The 17,974-nt window shown below is 43.2% G+C and overlaps 1 protein-coding gene across 1 annotated transcript; it reads left to right on the plus strand.

Annotated features, from left to right (window-relative positions):
- The first annotated feature begins 8,260 nt into the window (after positions 1-8,260).
- Positions 8,261-10,033, plus strand: LOC141107135 (olfactory receptor 6F1-like). Its single transcript, XM_073597885.1, has one exon. The coding sequence runs from the start codon at positions 8,261-8,263 to the stop codon at positions 9,239-9,241; it is 981 nt and encodes a 326-aa protein (XP_073453986.1). The 3' UTR covers positions 9,242-10,033.
- The last annotated feature ends 7,941 nt before the right edge of the window (positions 10,034-17,974 follow it).

The following is a 17,974-nucleotide window of genomic DNA, read 5'->3' on the forward strand; positions in this document are numbered from 1 at the left end:
GAGAAAGCCTGATGACATAATCTCCCATAATGCATCTAGAAGACACTGGGATGCCTAGGCCCCTTGTAATCAGGAAGTGCAAGGGATCTGATTGTTCTATAGTCGTGGTCTAAGAAGGATTTTTTTGTTCATAGTCTGTTGCATTTTGGGCTATGTTCAATAACACATATGCAAATTAATATGAATAATATGAAATACATGGGTTAATGAAATCCTACTACAGTTCTAGGACCCCAATAGGACAGTGCATGTTGACTTTTAGACCTTAGGTCTGTGTCAGATATCTCTAGAGTAGACTATTTTCTGTGTCTTAATAGTCCCCTCTGTATTTGTATAATGGAAGAAAGCAATTGGGACATTTTGCCCTCAAGGGTGGTAATTGTTGCTATATGCCAATAAAAGCTCAAGGCTTACTGATCATACATCAGAGAACCATGATTTCCAGGCATGTCTCAGGTCTGTATGTATCATTTTATCAACAGTTCAGCACAATTCCCACATTTAATGTTATACACGCCAGACATTTCCATCCACCACTAAGCTCAAAACCCAGTGTACAGGACTTAAAATGGGACTACAGGCAAAATAAAAAATGGCAGCTATAATGAAGTCTATTAAACTGGAGCTAAACTCTGCAATACTTACCCCTCCTTCTGTGGTCTGACACCCTTTGCCAGTGCATTTCCTACCTGGCTTTTTCCAAGTGTTGGTCTGTGGCTGTCTTCATTGACCAGCGTGGGATAATGTCACTATAGGCAGTCATCCCAACACACAGACGTTGTGCCGAATCTAAACTGAGCTACAGTATGGTTGAGGAGATCAGTGTACATCCCAAAGAAGACTGATCTGGCAGGTAAGTTTCTTTTTTTGCAGAAGAGACATAGCATGTCTCTTCTGCAATAAAGAGCCTGCCTGTTTGAAGTTTTTGAAAGCAAGAGTTTAGTTTCTTATTATTAGCACGAACACAGCAGATTTTGTCTTTCTGAGACTCCCTGTAATGTAGTTGTATTATTTATTGATTCTTCTAGTTCAGTTCCTTGAAAAATTATTCATACCCCTTGAAATATTTTGTCAATGTTACAATCAAAACCGTAAATGTATTTTATTGGGATTTTATGTGATAGACTAATGGGGCGTACACACGGTCAGACTTTTCGGCTACAAAAGTCCGACAGCCCGTCCGACAAACTTTCGACGGACTTTTGGCGGACTTGCGGCGGACTTTCTAACGTACGGACTTGCCTACATACGATCACACAAAAGTCCGATGGATTCGTACGTGATGACGTACACCGGACTAAAATAAGGAAGTTGAAGCCAGTAGCCAATAGCTGCCCTAGTGTGGGTTTATGTCCGTCGGACTAGCATACAGACAAGCGGATTTCTGGGTCCGGCGGAGTTACGACGTAAAGATTTGAAGCATGTTCCAAATCTAAAGTCCGTCAGATTTGCGACTGGAAAAGTCCGCTGAAAGTCCAGGGAAGCCCACACACGATCGGATTGTCCGCTGGATTTGGTCCGTCGGCGTCCATCGGACTTTTGTAGCCGAAAAGTCCGACCGTGTGTACGCCCCATAACACAAAGTGGCACATAATTGTGAAGTGGAAGGAAAATAATACATAGTTTTCAATTTTTTTTACAATTAAATATGTGAAAAGTGTGGAGTGCATTTGTATTCTGCCCCCCAGAGTCAATACTTTGTAGAACCTCCTTTCACTGCAATTACAGCTGCAAGTCTTTTTGGGGATGTCTTTACCAGCTTTGCACATCTAGAGAGTGAAATTTTTGCCAATTCTTTTTTGCAAAAAACTCAAGCTCTGTCAGATTGTCTTGCCACAGATTCTCAATTGGATTTAGGTCTGTACTGTGACTGGGCCATTCTAACACGTGAATATGCTTTGATCTAAACCATTCCATTGTAGCTCTGGCTGTATGTTTTGTCCTACTGGAAGGTAACCCTCCACCCCAATCTCAAGTCTTTTGCAGACTCTTAACAGGTTTTCTTCTAAGATTGCTCTGTATTTGGCTCCACCCATCTTCCCATCAATCCTGACCAACTTTCCTGTCCCTGCTAAATGGTAAGTTTAGGGTGATGTGCATTGTTCGTTTTCCCCAACGCGGAGCATTTTGCTTTAAGACCAAAAAGTTCAAATTTGGTCTTATCTGACCAGAGCAACTTCTTCCTTATGTTTGCTGTGTCCCCCACATGGCTTCTCGCAAACTGCAAACGGGACTTTTTATGGCTTTCTTTCAACAATGGCTTTCTTTTTGCCACTCTTCCATAAAGACCAGATTTGTGGAGTGCATGACTAATAGTTGTCCTGTGGACAGATTCTCCCACCTGAGCTGTGGATCTCTGCAGCTCCTCCAGAGTTACCATGGACCTCTTGGCTGCTTCTCTGATGAATGCTCTCCTTGCCTGGCCTGTCAGTTTAGATGGACGGCCATGGCTTGGTAGCTTTGCAGTTGTGCCATACTCTTTCCATTTTCGGATGATGGATCGAACAGTGCTCCATGAGATGTTCAAAGCTTGGGATATTTTTTTATAACCTAATGCTTAAACTTCTCCACAACTTCATCCCTGACCTGTCTGGTGTGTTCCTTGGCTTTTACGATGCTGTTTGTTCACTTATGCCCCGTACACACGATTGGAAATTCCAGAAGCAAATGTCCGATGTGAGCTTGTGGTCGGAAATTCCGACCGTGTGTATGCTCCATCAGACTTTTGCTGATGGAATTTCGACCAGCAAAAGATTGAGAGCAGGTTCTCTATTTTTCGGACGGAAAAAGTTCCTATTGGAAATTCAGATCATCTGTAGCAATTCCGACATGCAAAATTCCTACGCATGCTCGGCAACAATTCGACGCATGCTCAGAGGCATTGAATTTCATTTTCTCAGCTTGTCGTAGTGTTGTACGTCACCGCGTTCTTGACGGTTGAAAGTTCAGAGAACTTTTGTGTGACCGTGTGTATGCAAGGCAAGCTTGAGCGGAATTCCGATCATGTGTACGGGGCATAAGGTTCTCTATCAAACCTCTGAGGGCTTCACAGAACAGCTGTATTATACTAAGATTAAATTACACACAGGTGGACTCTATTTACTAATTAGGTGACTTCTGAAGGTAATTGGTTCCACTAGATTTTAGTTAGGGGTATCAGATAGATTTGAGTAAAGGGGGCTGAATACAAATGCATGCCACACTTTTCACATATTTATTTGTTAAAAAATTGGAAAACCATTTATCATTTTCCTTCTACTTCACAATTATTTGCCACTTTGTGTTGGTCTATCCCATAAAATCCCAGTAAAATATATTTATATTTTTGGTTATAACATGACAAAATGTGGAAAATTTCAAGGGGTGTGAATACTTTTTCAAGGCATTTTAAGTATTTGTTATTGCAGAAGAGAAATTGCATGTCTCTTCTGCAATAAGGAACTGTATACTCATAGTTCTGCATAGGTCATCTTTTCTTTCTTGTGCAGTTTGTTTTAAACTGTTTAAAAAAAAAAAACTGTTGATTTAACTCAGGGGTCTCCAAACTTTTTAAACAAAGAGCCGGTTTACTGTCCTTCAGACTTTGGGGGGGGGGGATGTGGTCAGCAAGAGTAGTAAATGTCTAGGTGTCAGTGTGAATAAGGAGAGGAATAGTGTCCCATCGTTGGTGTCAGTGGAAGAGGTAGTACCCCCATTGTAGCTGTCAGAGGGAGGAATAGTGACCCTTCATTGGTGTCAGTGGGAGGAATAATGCCCCATAATTGATGTCAGTGACAGAAATGATGCCTCTGTTGGTGTCAATGAGGTGAATAGTGCCTTTTACCAGAGGGAAGAAGGACTCCCTTACCTGTTCAGAGGCTGCCAGCCCTGGTACCAGTTCCATGAGCACACCAACAAATTTCAGGCTCAGTCTAGGGGTGCCTTTTTGAAGTTTTATTGCAGATCTTAAACATAGGCAGGAAGGAGAATGAGGGTGCAGGATACCCCAAAGCACACACAGGTATTCGACGATAGATTCCTTGAAAAATCCTGTTTCAGCATTATTGGGCCCTTCAGTAGCAACCTCAAAGTAATGCTGGTAATAGAAGGGATAGCCAGTTAAACTGAGAATCTATATGAGCAGTCACAGTCCTTGCAGCAATCTCTGGCATCTAACCCCAAAACTAGAGTTGCATCGATACCACTTTTTTAAGACAGAGTACATGTACCGATACTCTTTTTCAAGTACTCGCCGATACCGATTACTGATACTTTTTTTTTAATGTCATGTGACAGTTTTCAAAGCACAATACAGATTAATGATATAGGTGGAACTGATATGCAGCACTTATAGGGAGCACTGATTTGCAGCACTGATAGGTGGCACTGACTGAGGGGCACTGATTTGCAGCACTGATAGGTGGCACTGGCTGATGGCCACTGATTTGCGGCAATGATGGCTGGCACTGATAAGTGGCACTTATAGGCACTGATAGGTGGCATCGATATGTGACACTTACTGATGGGCACTGATTGATGGCACTGACTAATGGGTAATGATTGATGGCACTGACTGATGGGCACTGATGGCTGGCACTTATGGGCACTGATAGGTGGCACTTATGGGCTCTAATAGGTGGCACTGGTATGTGGCACTAACTGATGGGCACTGATTTGCAGCACTGATGGCTGGCACTGATAGGTGGCACTTATGGGCACTAATATGTGGCACTTATGGGCAATGATAGGTGTAACTGATTGGTAGGCAGTGGCAGTGAAATGTAGCACTGATAATTGCTGGCAGCCTGGCATGATAACATTAAATCGATAAAGAGCAGAGTATACAAGAGCCCATCTTGATACAGAATTCAGCAGCAGACATCTTGTTACACCCAGCCCATATAATTAGTGAACTATATGGGCTGGGTGTAACAAGATGTCCGCTGCCGCCTTGTGACTGCAGGCTTACTGTGGCCAAGTGCAGGGTGTACCAAGATGAGCGTTGTACAGTCTCTGACGGAGACATGGGCCGTCACTTCCGTTAACAATTCTGGCGGCACGGGTCACCGATTCTGACGGGTGGCTGCGACCCACACCCCTGCCCCAGCCATATTACCTTCAAGGACTCGCTCTCCACTGTGCCAGGACTCGGATCCACTCTGCCCTCCCCACCCACTCCGCCCACTGACTTCCGGGAGCCTCTTAATGCTAAGGTATTTAAGTAAAGCATCGGGAGCATTTGCCCGAGTACAAGTACTCGGGCAAATACTCGGTATCGGCACTGATACCAATACTAGTATCGGTATTAGTTCAACCCTACCCAAAACACATTCCATACCTGGAGGTCTGGGCAAAAGAGCCCACTCACAATGTCCAGTGGCAGCTCACAACCAGCTCCCCTGTAACCCTCTTCAGTGAAAGGGGTCCTTCCCCAGCCCAGCTTCCACAGGTAGTGTCCTCCATCAAGTTTCTTTCAGTCCAGCTTCATTCAGGCTTTCAGCCATAGCACATTCTGAAGCCTGACAGCAGTAACTTCTCTGCATCACATACATGCTGCCTCCCAGGGACAGGAGACCCCAGAAGAAAGAACTCTGATCAGACCCTCCCAAACATTTATCTTCTCCCCAGCCACACCTTCTGGACCTTCATCCCAGGGATTGGCTAAGGTCAGATAAATATTCATAATTCAGTAACTGACCCTTCTACACTATTTCTGTGACATTCTTCCAGAGGCAGGCAAAGCAATCAGTCACCTGGTTTATGGATGAACCTAATCAGACCTAACAAGCAAATTGCATCTAGCTGGCTACAGCAGTGCTATACACAAAATATATCCAGCACAGTGCAGCCCAATGTGTGGCCCTTGGACCCCAGCAGTCTTTAGTGGGAACATTGAAATGTATTGATCTGTACTAGCCTCATCTAACATGTTCCCAGTTTCATATTGTCTTCTACAGCATATCCCCCGGAAACAATGTAGCATTTCCCCAATCTCTAACCCTCATTTCCTGTATTAGGTCTGCAGTTCTCTCAAGCTTTGCATATATTGAACATTATGTACAGCCCTTTGGTCAGTATTTGCATTTGAGGGCAACTTTAGCTCATAAATTGACAGCTGCTGATCTATGGACTATGTATATATTTCCATGGATACATGAATATATATCTTTGGACCTCAATGGTCCACTATGGTAGAGCGTGCACGTTCTAAGCATAATGAATATTGTGGTCAATAGTTGGTTGATGATCTCTTAAGGGACGCATACTTTGGCCATTCAAGACAATTGAACCCTCCTTCCCTATTCTTCTATGACGGATTCTGTGCTATGGAGGGACACCTTACCTACTTTGTTTGAAGTCCCTTTTGGCTCTATTGTCTCTCCCTGGGACATGTGTGCTTTCCCTTGATGTTGAGTCAGTGGATGCTTTGCGTTCATTACTAGGCTGATAAGACGTTTGGTTCTTCTGATGTACATTATATACAGTATTCTGCTTCAGCTCCTGAAGAAGTTTACAAGATGTTGCACCATGATGTTTAGGCAGGGTTGCTCCTAAATTTACCTGCCAGGTGTAGTTACCTTGGCTCATTGTTAGGGATCAATTGATTTCACCCTAAGTCTAGCATTGCTGCACTTCTCTCTTCTGCCGCTAGGTACCTGGTGGCATTAGATAAGACAAGGGCAAAGCAAGGATTAGGAGTGTATGGGGTATCTGAGCCAATGGGCAGGGGTTTTCTTGAATCCCTTGGCCTGCTGGGAGAACCTATATATTTGGGTGGAGTCAGGTGATCAGGGTTCTGTGCCACCTGGACAGCTGTCTGGGTGGATGTGTGTTGTACTGCCCGGGCTGCTAGGCCAGAGTATGGGCCTATCCCGGGCACATCTGGCTGCTAGGCTGTCTGAGGCCCTATCCAGAAGCAAGAGAGCAGCGCAGGGTTGGGATTGCGGTTTGCAGTCCAACCAGAAGTGACAGTTATGCCGGCCAGAGAACCTGTCATGGTCGGAGGTAGAGGGGAAAGCTGTCGCCACTAAGGGACCATCCACCCTATTACTAGGGACCACAGTGGGTAGCTGAAGCAAGTACTGGAGCAGAATTCTCACCAACCGGGGATGGTAAAGAATCGGGAATCTTCAGCAGGTGTCAAGCCAGGGACCCAGCCAGCGGAGGTGATGCTTGCAGGGCAGCTTTGTGTATCAAGCCAGGGACTGAGCAGGCCAGTGGGGTTAAGCTTGATAAATATCTGAAGTGCCAAGCTAGGGACCCAGTAGAGAGGTGGGGGTGACGCTTGAGGAAGATTGGAAGAGCTCAAGGGACTCAGTGGAAGTGAATCATCTAGTCTAGAGAGAGAGAGACTGGGAGCTCAGTGGGTTGAAGAACTACAAGAAGTGATTGTAAACAGAACCTTTACACATTGTGTTAGAAACTCTTAAAGACTGTTGCCATAGGAGACAGCATTCCTACACATGCAGATGTGGTGTGTTGCTGCATGCCTTTCCTTGCATGTCTACCTGTAGAAGTCTCAGAGTCTGCCAATTAACATTACAACTACCTAAGGGTGTCCTGACCATAACCCTCTCTCCCAAAGTTTTGTTTAAGAGAAATAAAATCTCTTTGCATTCAAGAAGTGTCTAGCTCCCATTAATCTAACTTACATTACACCCACTATGCCTTACAACCCACCCTATATGGAAGGATGTCAGCAGTTCTTGGCTCTAAAGGTTCTCATTAGACTAGATGAGACCTGGGACCTTGCTACAAAAATGTGCCAAGCTCAACCCATATCTATCTATGTTGGTCGACACGCATTGTCCTATCATTGACTTGTAAGTGGGAATGGAGAAACTGTTTCTATTATTAGTGATACTCTGCAGTATTTTATTAGCCTTACTATCCTTTGTTATATGAGTGTTTTTAAGAACATATAATAAATATAATTGTATAGATACTGGTATCTGTATGTTCACTTGCACCATAAAAGCCTCATCTATGTAACTGCTTTGGTTTAAACATACTATATAGGGATGTTGGCTGTTTCCTTCTCAGAAAGGATTATTACCTCTCACTATTTTCATGTGTATTTTACAGGCATAGTCCACCACTGTCATGATAAGGAAGCCCGTCCAGCACAATAATGTTCAACTGATATTAGAGCAACTGCACATAGAAAGGAAGTAGTTGAAAGAGGCTGGAGGAGATCATCAGTACAGAGATATAAAATAAATGGTTTATGATGCACAGTACTTTAATTAAATGTCATCCACGTAGGGTTTAGACCCACATTATGTATTTCTTTGTTTCAGGGACCATACTAACACCAGACCACGTTAATCAGAGTTTAGCTTATATCTTCATCATTGTGGGTTTTGAGACCATGAGGAACATAGAGATCTTTCTTTTTTCCCTTTTCTCTATCATGTACATCCTTACCTTGGGGGCGCATGTTCTTATCATCACACTTGTTCTAATGGATAATCGCCTACACAAGCCCATGTATCTGCTTTTGGCCAACTTCTCTTTGGTGGAGGTTCTATACACCACAGTGACTATTCCAAAGATGTTGGATGCTTTGCTGACGCAGAACAAAGAGATCCCCTCTGCTGGCTGCCTTGCTCAGTTTTACTTTTTCTTTGCTTTTGGAGCAGCAGAGAATTGTTTCCTTGTTGTCATGGGCTATGATCGATATGCCGCGATCTGCCAGCCCTTACACTATACCAGGGTAATGACCAGAAGGACTACCTTAGGGCTGGCACTTGCCCCATGGATAGTTGGGTTTATAACAGCTGCCTGCCCCACTATCTGGATATCCACCCTTAGCTTCTGTTTCCCAAATTACATCGACCACTTCTTTTGTGATTACTCGCCCCTTCTGAAGCTGTCTTGTGAGGACACCTCAAGAGGTGAGTTCACGTTCTCTGTGATATCCTGGAGTTTAACACTTGGCTGCTTTTGTCTCATCATGGTCTCTTATACTTTTATAATTTTCACCGTTCTGAAGATTCCATCTGTTGAAGGCCAGAAGAAGGCTTTCAACACTTGTGCTTCCCACCTGACGGTGGTATTGATCTTTAATGGGACGATCATATTCATGTACATACGCCCCAATTCTCACATCAGGTTCACTCTTGACAAGGTGGTGTCTATCTTCTATTGTGTGGTGACCCCTCTGATGAACCCTATGATCTACTGCCTGAGAAACAAAGACGTGAAAGCGGCCCTTAGAAAGGCTTTTGTGAGCCAAATGATAACAGCACAAGGAGGGTGACAACATCTCCAGAGACTTCAGTTCTACAGATTCCATTCTCCTTGTGTCTGCATGGGCTTTGTCTGGGCACACTAGTTTCCTCCCACACTCCAAAGACATGCTGGTATGTTAATTGGCTCCTGTCTAAAACTGGTTCTAGTATGTGTATAGATAAATGTGAGTAAGGGACCTTAGATTGTAAGCTCCTTGAAGGCAGAGACTGATATGAATGTGCAATATACAAACACTATATATGTAAAAAAAACTGCGCTATTATATAACCTCATGAACACAAGAAAAAATAATTAAGCAGCAATTCTCCTGTGGGACATAGACACAGTTCAAAAATATAAAAAAAATATATAGATAAATAATAAAAATGTGAAAAACAAAATATGAATTACCAGAATGATGATAATATCGAAAAAGTCCACAAGCGTTGTGATAGTAAGTCTTAGATAATCCTGGTGATGATCTCCACCATCCACCACCTTATAGTGATCTGGTGCATCAGTGCCTCCACCAAAAGCTGAAAAACTCAATTAGCAGCTCCTGTAGTAGCCCTCATTACAAGGGGTTGCTTGTGCTTATGGCTTAAAACTCAGCCAAGGCCTTTCACAAAATCAAGGAGCTCTCCTGCACTGGAACGCCACTTGTTACCGCATGGTAGGTATAAAATTCTCCAAAAAAAATAAAACTTCTCTCCAAACAATGCTTTTTCCCTTTTCATCCCACAAACACTGGAGGACCACTGTATTTTCAAAAGTATTGGGACACCTGCCCTTACACGCACATGAACATCCCAATCTAATGCCGCGTACAATCGGATTTTTGTTCGAAGGTTGTTGGCTCAAACTTGTCTTGCATACACATGGTCTCACAAATGTTGGCCAACAATTCCGAACGTGGGAACGTGGTGACTTATGAGGAGTCGAGATGAAGGAAATTGGATAGCCAGTGCGTTTCCTTCTGCTTGATTCAGAGCATGCGTGAACTTTTGTGCGACTGACTTGTGTACACACGATCAGACTTTTTTGAGAACCTGTTAAGAAACATTTGTTGGCGGAAAGTCAGACAGCAAATGTTCGATGGAGCATACACACGGTCGGACTTTCCGACAACAAGATCACCTCCAACATTTCCCATCGGAAAATCCAACCATGTGTATGCGGCATTAGTCTGTAGTGTTCAATATTGAGTTGGCACACCCTTTGCAGCTTTAACAGCTTTAACTCTTCTGGGAAGGCTGTCCACAAGGTTTAGGAGTGTGTATATGGGAATGTTTGACCATTCTTCCAGAAGCACATTTGTGAGGTCAGGCACTGATTTTGGATGAGAAGACCTGGCTCGCAGTCTCCGCTCTAATTCATCCCAAAGTTGGTCTATCGGGTTGAGGTCAGGACTCTGTGCAGGCCAGTCAAGTTTCTCCACCCCAAACTTGGTCATCCATGTCTTTATGGACCTTGCTTTGTGCACTGGTGCACAGTCATGTTGGAACAGAAAGGGGGCCATCCCCAAACTGTTCTCACAAAGTTGGGAGCGTGAAATTGTCCAAAATGTCTTAGTATATTGATGTCTTAGGAGTTCCCTTCACTGGAACTAAGGGACCAAGCCAAACCCCTGAAAAACAACCCCACACCATAATCCCCCCTCCACCTTATGATTTGGACCAGTGCACAAATCAAGGTCCATAAATACATGGATGAGCGAGTTTGGGGTGGAGGAACTTGACTGGCCTGCTCAGAGTCCTGACCTCAACCCAACAGAACACTTTTGGGATGAATTAGAACAGAGACTGCGAGCCAGCATCAGTGCCTGAACTCACAAATGCGCTTCGGAAGAACGGTCAAACATTCCCATAGACACTTCCCATTCCTAAACCTTGTGGACAGCCTTCCCAGAAGAGTTGAAGCTGTTATAGCTGCAAAGGGGGGCCAACGCAATATTATACCCTACAGACTAATGCCCTGTACACATGGTCAGACTTTCCGATGGAATATGTGCGATCGGAGGTTGTTGTCGGAAATTCCGACCATGCGTGGGCTCCATCTGACCTTTTTCATCGGAATTTCCGACACACAAAGTTTGAGAGCATGCTCTAACATTTTCCGACAACAAAATCCGATCCTTTAAATTCCGATTGTGTGTAGACACATGCGACGGACAAAGTGCCATGCATGCTCAGAATAAATTAAGAGACGAAAACTATTGGCTATTGCCCTGTTTATAGTCCCGACGTACATGTTTTACGTCACCGCGTTCAGAACGATCGGATTTTTCGACAACTTTGTGTGAACGTGTGTATGCAAGACAAGTTTGAGCCAACATTCGTCGGAAAAAAACGATGGATTTTGTTGTCGGAATGTCCGATCAATGTCCGACCGTGTGTACAGGGCATAAGACTGGGATGTTAATAAAGTGTGTAAAAGAAGGCATCCCAATACTTTTGACAATATAGGGTATGTAAAGTGCTGCATAAATTGACTGTACTATATAAGTATCTGTATTAAATAAATCTGTAACTGCTCTGTTTAAAATAGGGCAATATTTACAGAGCTCAATGGCATAAAGCCTAAAAGTGTGGCTAAAATTACAAACATAAAAAGCACCACAAGGGACATACAGCTGTAGCACTGCTTCAATAAATGGCAGATTGGGCAGGAAAGGCCAGGAATAGTCAAGCTCTCTTGAGGAGCACTCGTGACAGCCCCTTAGATGTCCTAACCCCCACTACTCTGAAAGATTACAGGGGTGGGCCAGAAAAATGAGTCATGAAAATGACTAGTTTCCTCTCATCCTTCTCCCTGTCTGTTCTGTACAGTTTTGAACAAATGTTCATTTAGAGAGAAACAGTCTGAAAACAAGCAGCTTGTGCTGTGCTTTCTCTTTTAGAAAACCCATACTCCTCTATGTCACCAGTGTCATGGGCGCATCTTGTATTAAATGTTTCTTTTGAAAAAAGAAGAATGCTACAAAAAAACAAGTAACCGAACAAACAACAAACAAAAAACAAAAAAAAGATCAATTCAAAAGCACCTTACAAAAAATGTATTAGACCCCTTTCACACTGGGGCGCTTTGCAGGCGCTACAGTGCTAAAAATAGTGCCTGCAAAGCGCCCTGAAAGAGCCGCTGCTGTGTCTCCAATGTGAAATCCCCGAGGGGCAGCGCGGCTACACTGCCGGCATAGCGCTGCTGCAGCAGCGCTTTGCGGTGGTTTTAACCCTTTCTCGGCTGTTAGCGGAGGGTAAAAGCGCCCCGCTAGCGGCCGAATAGAGCCGCGAAGTTGACAGTAAAGCACCGCTAAAAATAGCGGCGTTTTACCATCGACGCACCCACCGCCCCAGTGTGAAAGGGGCCTAAAGAATAAAATGAAATCCCCAAAATCTTAAAGTATAATGTTTGTTCTGAAACTGTAGACACACTGCATTAGAATTCATTAATGTGTATTTTTTCCCCCAAAAAATAGTTTTTTAAAAAATCACTGTGCAAATATTGTGTGACATAAAAAATTGCAACGACCACCATTATATTATCTAGGGCCTCTGCCAAAAACAAATTATATATATATAATACGGTCGGACTTTCAGCCAACAAGCTCACATCCAACATTTCCCGTTGGAAAGTCCGATCGTGTGTACGCAGCATAAGAGGCGCCTCTCTTCAGTTTTATACTCAGTTGTGTCATGATGTTACTTGTATATCAAGACATCCCTTGTATATCAAGTCAAAATGTATTAAATATATCAAGTCAAAATGTATTAAAAATTGTTGCTTGTCTTGCAAAACGCTCTCAAACCAAGTTACTCTCAATCCAAGGTTTTACTGTATATGTATATATCATGGGCATAGCATAAGGGGATGCAGGGGTCACAATCGCAACCCCGACCCTAGCTCCAGGGGGCCACTGTAGCCTCCCTGTCATATTATCATATCCTCCACAAAATCCAGCTCCGATCTGCCCTAGGGCCCCACAGCCATGCTCCAGTACTGGGATTCTACTTTGCCTTCCACAGTCCACACCCCTCTGTTCCCATTGGCTGGGGAGAAACTGTGAGCCATTTCCTGAAAGGAGAGGAGCCCGAGGTGAGAACAGCCCAGGATGGGGAAGGGTCTGTGCTGTGTGCTGGCAACAAGGAATGGTAACCAAGCTCAGCGAGGAAGAGGAGCAGAGTGCCGTCCTGTAGCCACGATGGAACCGATGTCACTGGTGAGGTAAGACACCGCTCAGTGTCTCCTAGTCATCAGCTGGGATTCTCTGTACCCCCCACCCGGGGATGTCTACTTACCCCACTTCCCTGACAACTCGGGAAAAGACACACACCTCCGGGAGGTGACCTTCCCCCAACACCTGCCAACAATGACAGAGAAACCACCAGAAATTGCTAAAATAAATCCCTTAACACCTTCTCGGGGGGCCCCTGAAGGGCTGCAGGCTCCAGATTTTGTGTCATATGGTTTTGCCCTCCCAGATCTAAGTTGCCCCCCTCCAAAGCCCCCTGACCACCCTCTCCGCCCTGCATGCTATGTCCAGCTGCTGAGCTCCTTTCCCATTACAGCACTCTATACTGATCCTCCTCCGCAGGACTGATATCACATTCCTTTACAACACAGCCAGTCAGCCATGATTTGCACAGGGTGTATCTGCCTACTGCAACTACACTGCCGTTCCAACCAGAGTATTTCACAGGTCAGAATGGCAACATAAAAGCCAGATACACCCTGTGAAGGCTGATAGACTGTGTGTAAAGGAATGTGATTCCAGCCCTGTGTAATGTGTGTGTAGGGGGGGGGGGAGGGCTGTATACAGTGCTGGGATGGGAAAGGAGCTCTGCCAAGTGACCTGCCAGGGGTCCCTGTCCTCTGATTCTCCAGCGGTAATCACTGTCCTCTGATTCTCCAGCGGTAATCACTGTCCTCTGATTCTCCAGCGGTGATCCCTGTCCTCTGATTCTCCAGCGGCAATCCCTGTCCTGTGATGTAAAGAGGAACTCGGGGAACTCAAAACTCTTAAGCCACTTTGAGTATCTTGGCGTGCGGTGGATGCATTCTGCACGCACATTGGAAGTAGTGGTAGGGGGGCCCAGGTCAACTTTTGCATCGGGGCCCACAAGCTTCAAGCTATGCCTCTGGTATATATATATATATATATATATATATATATATATATATATATATATATATATATATATATGGTTCTAATTTCTGATTACTGATTTTTACATGTATGAGAGTGTCAGTATAGGCCCTTTAACCCGGTCTTCATGTGGTTAAAAGCATGTCCCCTTACAAAAAATTAAGAATAAACTCAAATCCCCAAAATCTTACAGTATATTAATTGTTCTGAAACTATATAAACCCTAACAATCAACTTTTGCTCCATTCTGGTCTTCAAATATACAGATGAAAGTAATGAAAGTCCAAGTAATACCTGTTGATCCAACCAGAAACCTTGTGAGTTGATAACTCCTGTACTCTCTGTCTATGCTGACTGTTATCAGTTAGCAGTGATCTCAGTTAGGGGAGCTACAGGACACCTCCCTTTTTTTGAAGATTAGGATAGGGGGAGGTGTTCTGTAGTCCCAACACACTTCCTGTCCTAGGGTGACAACTCTGCTCCTCCAAAGTTACAATACAGTGAATGAGCGTTGACACCCTAGTTGGGGAAGTGTGCTACTGGAAGGAAAGTAAAGCAAAAAGTCTGAAAAAAGAAAATGAATGCAACCACCACATCTAAGGACCTAAGGACCAATAACCCCAATATATTATATTATGTGCTTGGGTTTAAGATTTTTTTTTTCATTTTTTATTTTTTTTAACTTTAGGCCTGGGATACCTTGTTTGCTGAGATTCAGTTATATTTACTGGTTTAATCCTTTAGAGGTGTTTTGGTGATTTGGGAAATGTGATAATAATGTAACTCTCTAAAGCTCAAACCTCCAGATACAACTCTGTGTATTAGACGCCATAAATACCTCGAGCTCTTCTTCTCAGTGATTTGTTCAGTCCGGATCCCAGGGCACCTCACAGGTCTGTATTATATTATAAGGAAAAGAGCAGTACTGTCTATAGAGAGAATCCTATCACTGCACATTCCCAGATCCTTTTTTTAGTTTGTAAATAGGAAAATAAGCATTCATAATAGAAACATTTTTTTTTTAAATTACATTTCGATAGCAAAAACATTTCTCTATCACGGCTACAATATTTTAATAAAATTTGGCATTTGTTTATTATTATTATTTTTATTATAAAGATTTAATGACGCAGAACACACATGTACATCAGTTTATTTTATCCCATGATTATTTTTTCATAAAAATATTTAGTTCCCAAAATAAATGGTCCCATTGGCGTTGAGTTATTTCTCTGCATCTAGGGCCGGTTCACAACATATGCAGTCCAATGCGTTGTTTTTTTTTGCATCAAAAACGCATGGATAGTCGGCTATATGGTTTTCTTTTTTTTTTTTTTTCAAAATGTTTTTATTTTAGAACAAAAGTAAAACAAATATAAATCAAAGGTAGACAGAGCCATAAATGCAGGGATCACAAATTATATGCCATGACTGGATACATACATTTACTGCTGAGCAAATAAATCTATTATAATAGTCGATAGAGACTGAAAGTCCAGGCAAAGTCAAGTGGATAAAATATGGCTAGAGATTAAATCGAGAGAAAAAAATAAAGCATCTAAATAAGGAAAAAACATAAAAAACATACAAAGGTAAAATAAAAGGAGAAAAGAAATATAAAAACTGTCAAGTTTGGAGCCTAAATAAAAACCAAGGATTCCAAATAGCATCATACTGAGGGATAGTGTCATGCAAGGTGTGATAAATCTTGTCAGCCAACATCATACGATCTATTCTAGCAATAACTTGTGCATAAGGAACAGAAGATGACTTCCAATGCAGAGCAATCACCCATTGCATGGCCACACAGATAGAATGGATCAGTTTTACCAACTGTTTAGGGGAATCCGGAGGAGATTGAAACAACAGGCAATGTTGAAAAGAAATGTTAAGGGGTTTGCCTGCCAGCTTGTCTATCACTTTTAGGATCTCCGTCCATGTGGGACGTAATTTCTCGCATTCCCAAAAGGTATGGAGAAAAGAGCCTTGTTGTGCACAGCCCCTAAAACAGAGATGGGAAGATTGTGGGAAGATCTTGTGAATCCGCACTGGGGTGTAGTACCAGCGTGTCAATAGTTTGATGGCAGTTTCACGAACCATGATGGATTTGGTACATTTGCGTAAATGATGCCAGCCTTTTACCCAGTCTATATCAATGTCCTCCGGATCCATCTCCGATTCCCATTGCAATCTATATTTTAGGGTTGGTGCCTCAGTGTTAGCCTCCAGATTGATGTAGATTAGAGAAATAAGGCCTTTTTGGCGAGGTGAATCATGGCATATGTCCTCAAACAAAGTCGTGGAGGACAAAGAAGGGCCAGAGTAATGCTTTTGGAAGAAGTGACGTATTTGTAGGAAATGATAAAATTCGCTGTTTGGAAGATGGTAATTGGTTTGCAACTGAGAAAATGAAAAAAATTTTGAGTTTAGGAAAAATTTATTTAATGTAGTTAATTTTAAATCAATCCAGAGTTGGAAGGAAGAGGGTCTATCATAGGCTAAGGGGAATCTAGAATCTCCTAGAAATGAGGCACCTAGAGGTACAGCAGAAACTAGATTGTATTGTATGTGTCCCAGAGTTGAAGTCCTGCCTGGGTGATCAAATTTTTAGAACCCACTTCTGATCTAGCTGGATTATTGGACCACATAAGGCCTGGGAGAAACAAAGGGGCGATGGATTCGCTTTCAAATTGCACCCAAGGGACTCTAGAGTTATGTATGTTCCATTGCGCTTGTTGAGTGTATCTACTGGCTAAGTAGTAATACCATACTTGAGGAACCCCTAAGCCTCCCCTTTTAGAGGAACGGTACAAGACCTCCCTGGTAAAACGAGGAGGCTTGTCCTTCCAAATAAATCTATTAAACATCACCTGAATAGTGTGTAGGTAGGTTTTAGAGATTTTAAGTGGCAGGGATCTAAAAAGGTAGAGGAGTTTGGGGAGAATTGTCATCTTAAGTGCCGTGATTCTACCAAGAAATGAAATGTGCAGGTGTGACCACTGTTTAAGGATACCTTTAAGTTTAGACACCATGGGTGGGAGGTTAGCCTCAAAGAGTCTGCAAAAATCTTTAGTCAGGTTGATTCCTAGGTAGGGGAGGTGGGAGTCTGCCCAGGTAAAAGCATAGACTGATTTAAGATGGAGTAATTCTACAGGTGTGTAGCCTATCGGGAGTGCACTTGATTTTGACATGTTTATGGAAAGGCCTGAAATCTCTGCAAACTTTGATAGAGTCTGAAATAAGTTCGGCAGGGATACAAGAGGATTGGTGAGAAACATCAAAACGTCATCTGCATACATCCCAAATTTGTATGTCGAGTGGCCCTTTAGATAACCAGAGATATTGGGGTTTTGGAGTATGGCAATGGCTAGGGGTTCGAGAGCTAACGCAAAAATTAAAGGTGACAACAGGCATCCTTGTCCTGTACCCTTGCCTAGGCTAAAAAACTGATAGTTACATCCAGGGAGTCTAATTCTAGTTTTCGGGTTCCGATAGAGGGCCAAGAAGGCTTGTAGGAATGCTCCCTGGAAGCCCATACGTTGTAGGAGTGTAGTGATGTATGTCCAGGAGACACTATCAAATGCCTTCTGTATGTCAAGGCTGAGCATGAGGAGTTTT

This window comes from Aquarana catesbeiana, linkage group LG09 (assembly GCF_042186555.1).
Source record: "Aquarana catesbeiana isolate 2022-GZ linkage group LG09, ASM4218655v1, whole genome shotgun sequence".
NCBI classification, from domain to species: domain Eukaryota; kingdom Metazoa; phylum Chordata; class Amphibia; order Anura; family Ranidae; genus Aquarana; species Aquarana catesbeiana.

What these genes read in the sequence shown, in the direction of transcription:
- LOC141107135 (XM_073597885.1), top strand. Translation starts at nt 8,261, where the DNA reads ATGTATTTCTTTGTTTCAGGGACCATACTAACACCAGACCACGTTAAT.